This window comes from Apis dorsata, unplaced genomic scaffold, assembly GCF_000469605.1.
Source record: "Apis dorsata unplaced genomic scaffold, Apis dorsata 1.3 scaffold_133, whole genome shotgun sequence".
Taxonomy (NCBI): Eukaryota; Metazoa; Arthropoda; class Insecta; order Hymenoptera; family Apidae; genus Apis; species Apis dorsata.
In genome coordinates, this window is record NW_006263426.1 from 202,009 (window position 1) to 205,854 (window position 3,846).

The 3,846-nt window shown below is 42.7% G+C and overlaps 1 protein-coding gene across 1 annotated transcript in view; it reads right to left on the reverse strand.

The window, feature by feature from the left end:
* Window positions 1-22: 22 nt before the first annotated feature.
* Window positions 23-3,846, reverse strand: part of LOC102677610 (homeotic protein spalt-major-like) — a 12,660-nt gene continuing 8,836 nt past the window's right edge. The window contains 5 exon segments of the mRNA XM_031509252.1: window positions 23-608; window positions 1,698-1,871; window positions 2,283-2,431; window positions 3,110-3,407; window positions 3,749-3,843. Of these exon segments, the coding sequence (XP_031365112.1) occupies window positions 198-608; window positions 1,698-1,871; window positions 2,283-2,431; window positions 3,110-3,407; window positions 3,749-3,843 (1,127 nt within the window). The 3' untranslated portion in view covers window positions 23-197.

Consider the following 3,846-nt stretch of genomic DNA (forward strand, 5'->3'; position numbering starts at 1 on the left):
CCTATTTTCTTATTCTTTTCTCTTTCTCTCTTTCTTTCTCTCTCTCTCTCTCACACACACACATTCTCTCTATCTCTCTTTCTCTCTTTCTCTCTCTACTTATGTCTCGTCTGTAACAGCCAGGACGGAGTTCAATCGCCGAAAACGTGAAGCCTCGAGAAAGAAGGGTATGCGTTATCGGTGGTGTTTAACGAGGTTCACGTGGCCAGTCCCTCACCCCTGGCCGCGGGGGGTGGCGGAAGTCGAGCGGATGGCGGTGTCGAGTTTCCTTCCGACCTGGCGGGCGGTTCTCGGTCGAAGAGCTGGTGCTGAAGAGCGTCACCCGTCCACGAGGACACGTTGGCGCTGTTCTGATTGCTCCCGTTGGAGCCTGGCGTGCCGGGCGAGTGGGAGGGCGACGGTGTCTGGAAGAGCATGGATCCGGATGGAATGGAGGATTTGCCGTCGAGCAACGACGGCCCGTTGCTGGACGCCGCCATTGGCTGCTTGTCCAGTGGGAATCCGGCGCCAGCAGCGTACACAGAGCCGAACAATCCCGCGTATTTGCCTGCGGCCACCGAGTGGCTCGGTAACCCGTTGTTACTCTGTATCACCGAGATCTCGTTCAGCTGTAAGTAATGCACGTCGACTGGTTAGGTTTATTTAAGGAGGCAATTACCTACAAAAACGAAAGAAAAGAATAAATCGTTAAGAGCGTAGGGGTATGCTGGATTTTTCCGCTCTGCCTGATGGGTTAACCACCTTTCGTGAGAGAGGGAGGGCCTTTATCTGTCTGATTAGAGGAGGGGGTCTTGACGATTTATGTAAATTGAGATTCGATTGTTTGCCTTTGTCTTTGTTTAGATGAGTTTGGGTAATATGCGGGAGATGATAAAAGTTGATCAATTGATCACAATTTTAAGTGTTTTTATTCGTTTTTTGAAGAGAATCTATTACTCATATGAAGTATAAATTATAGAATATCAACGGTGTTTTTGAATGATAATTTAAAAATATTTTTATTTGTCTAATAAAACGATAATTAATATGTGGAAGTCTTGTTAGAAAGATTAAAAAATATTTTAATATATTATAAATATATTACATGTATTGTAATATGCCTTCCTTGAGAATAGATAGTTGAAATAATCAAATATTATTTTAAAACCAATTAAATTGATTATATACTCGACATTTTTTTTTAAAATACTCATTTTATCTCGAAATTAAAAAATTTTAAACTCTATTCTTTTTAGGTCGAAACTGAAACAATTACAATTATATCAGTTTAAAAATTGGGTCGAAGATTAGCAAATATATTGACATTACTTTGAAAGAAGCATACTTCAAATCATCATAAATAATATTCACTTAAAAAAAAAAAAAAAGAATTAAAAAAATATATATTATCGAATATACAATATAAATAAAAATATATAATTGAATTCTGAAATTCTCTGTATCGAAATCTCGATATCTCAAAATTTATAAAATCGATGCTTCATCGTAGTTTGTCATGAAATTATAATTTTCGATTTTCGAGAATCGAAATTGCTTAACAATGCAATTTTCCTTGCGTGGATCAATTTCACCCAATTAAACGTCTCAAATTCACGAATGAAAAGGAAATATATAAAGGAGATAAATATGAAATTAATCGGATTAAACGTAATCGGAGAAACGGCTCGACTAATTTTTAAAGATACACAACCACTCACTTTCTGCTGTACTCCGTTAAGGAATGGCGCGGGTAGATAGGGATAGAAAAGATCCGGCCGTCGCTGGAGGAACTCCGAGTCCTTGGGGGTGATGGGTAGGGGAGGCAGATCCAGGGACATTCGACGGCCTCGTCGGGAAGCCCCGTTGGTCCACATATGCGTGCCCATGTGCACCTGCGGATCAAAAGAACCGTGTGTGTTTGGTCAACTAGGCTCCACCATGTGTGTGTCGTACTTATGTGTCGCTGATCTTTCATCGAGCTTGCGATTATTCTTCGTAATACCTTCACGTTTTGTACGTTACGCATTAGCGTTAGTACAAGCGGTAGCAGCTAGCTGGTGTTAGTGAATAAAACTCGAAGAATCCAGAGACACGGGGGATACAGCGGAGAGAGAGAGAGAGAAAGAGATAGAGATAAAGATAGAGAGATAGAAGGCAGACAAAAGAGAAAGAGACAGATAGAAGAGAGAATAAGACAAAGAGTGAGAGAGAGAGAGAGAGAGAGAAGAGAATACGAAGGAGAGATAAAGACACGGATAGACATAGAAAGAAGAGAGAAAAGGGGAGAAAATGACGGTGTATACCTTGAGATTGCCCTTGGTGGTGAAGGCCTTCTGGCAGACGGTGCATCGGAACGGTTTGTCGCCCGTGTGAGTTCTCATATGGATCTGGAGCGCCGAAGATGAGGAGAAATTCTTATTGCAAATCTGGCACAAGTGTTTGCTCGGCACGCCTGGAAATACATACACATTTTCTCTGAACAGACCCTGACACAAGTAGAGCGAGGTACTTCTTCAAGCTTGTCTCTTTTCTTCGAAATGTGTCTATGTGTGTATGTGTGTCTGTCTGTGGTTTCGGGGCAAAGAGGGGGAAACAGTGATGGTGTAGTTTCGATCGATTGGACCGAGATCGATGATTCGTTACGAAATACATATATATATATATATGTAGATCAGAGAAAGATATTCGTCAGACGAAAGAGACGAAATAATCGAGAGATGAAAGAAGAGGAGAGCGTAACCTGCCACCAAGGAAAGACAGAAGAGAAAGAGAGAAAGAGAGAAAGAAAGAAAGAGAGGGGCGCGTAATATATATATATATATATATATATATATATATATATATATAAAGAAAGAGCGGTGGTGCGGAGAAAAGCACAGGCTGGTGGTGCACAAGTATAAGCGAAGCTGAAATATATATTGAAACAAAACAACGTTCGTCGATTCTTGCGACTATCAGCGGCTTTCTCAAGCTCGAATGCGATATATATATATATATACACGTTTTAGCGAAACAAACGGGTACAACTCTGCCAAGCCAAGCTTCTCTTGGACCGTTTCTCGAATTGTGCTCGATGAAGAAGCAGACCGAACAGAAACGCTTTTCAGAATCAGTTCCCAAGCTTACTTACTGGCTGGTCTCTTTGGCGCTGGCAGCTCTCCCTCGGGCGGAGATCTCTTCACGGCGATGCTCTGCTCTATCGAGGTAGGAGGCATCGGGGGAGGAGGTGGCGGAGGCGGCGGAGGCGGCGGTAAGCTCGAGTCCTCGGCGCACATAGGACTTCTCGAGGTCTCGTGCTCCTGAGACTGTTGCTGATGTTGCTGCTGTTGTTGTTGCTGCTGCTGCTGTTGCTGTTGCTTCGAGTCGCTGAACAGATGGGGCGGCATGTCCCGGATCTTGTGGGTCAGCATGTGCTGCTTCATGTTCCCCTGTAGGAGAGAAAATAACGATTGGTTACATTGTGAGCAGGCCGGACTTGCGTCGAGTTCAATCACTTCTTCGATTACACCACTTTGCACCATTTCTCGCTGTTTCGTATCATTTACTTGTTACTATTTATATATGTTTATAAACGTTAAGTAGTTTAGTTTAGATTTTTTTTTTATCTTGTTTTAATAACCTCACAATAGACAAAAATTCATCTTGTCGCATTCCATCCAATAGAATGGAAATACATATATGGAGATTAGATCGAAAGCGGAAATAAAGATGCATAGTGGTGTTATCATATTTCATTGTGTTCATGTGTCAAAATTCAGCAGGCTCTTACCAGGAGGCTGTGCGCCGAGGGTAGAAGTCCGAGGGCGGGCGACATCAGCGGGGGTAGGCGGATGGCAGGATAGACAGGCGTAAGCCCCCGCCCCCCTC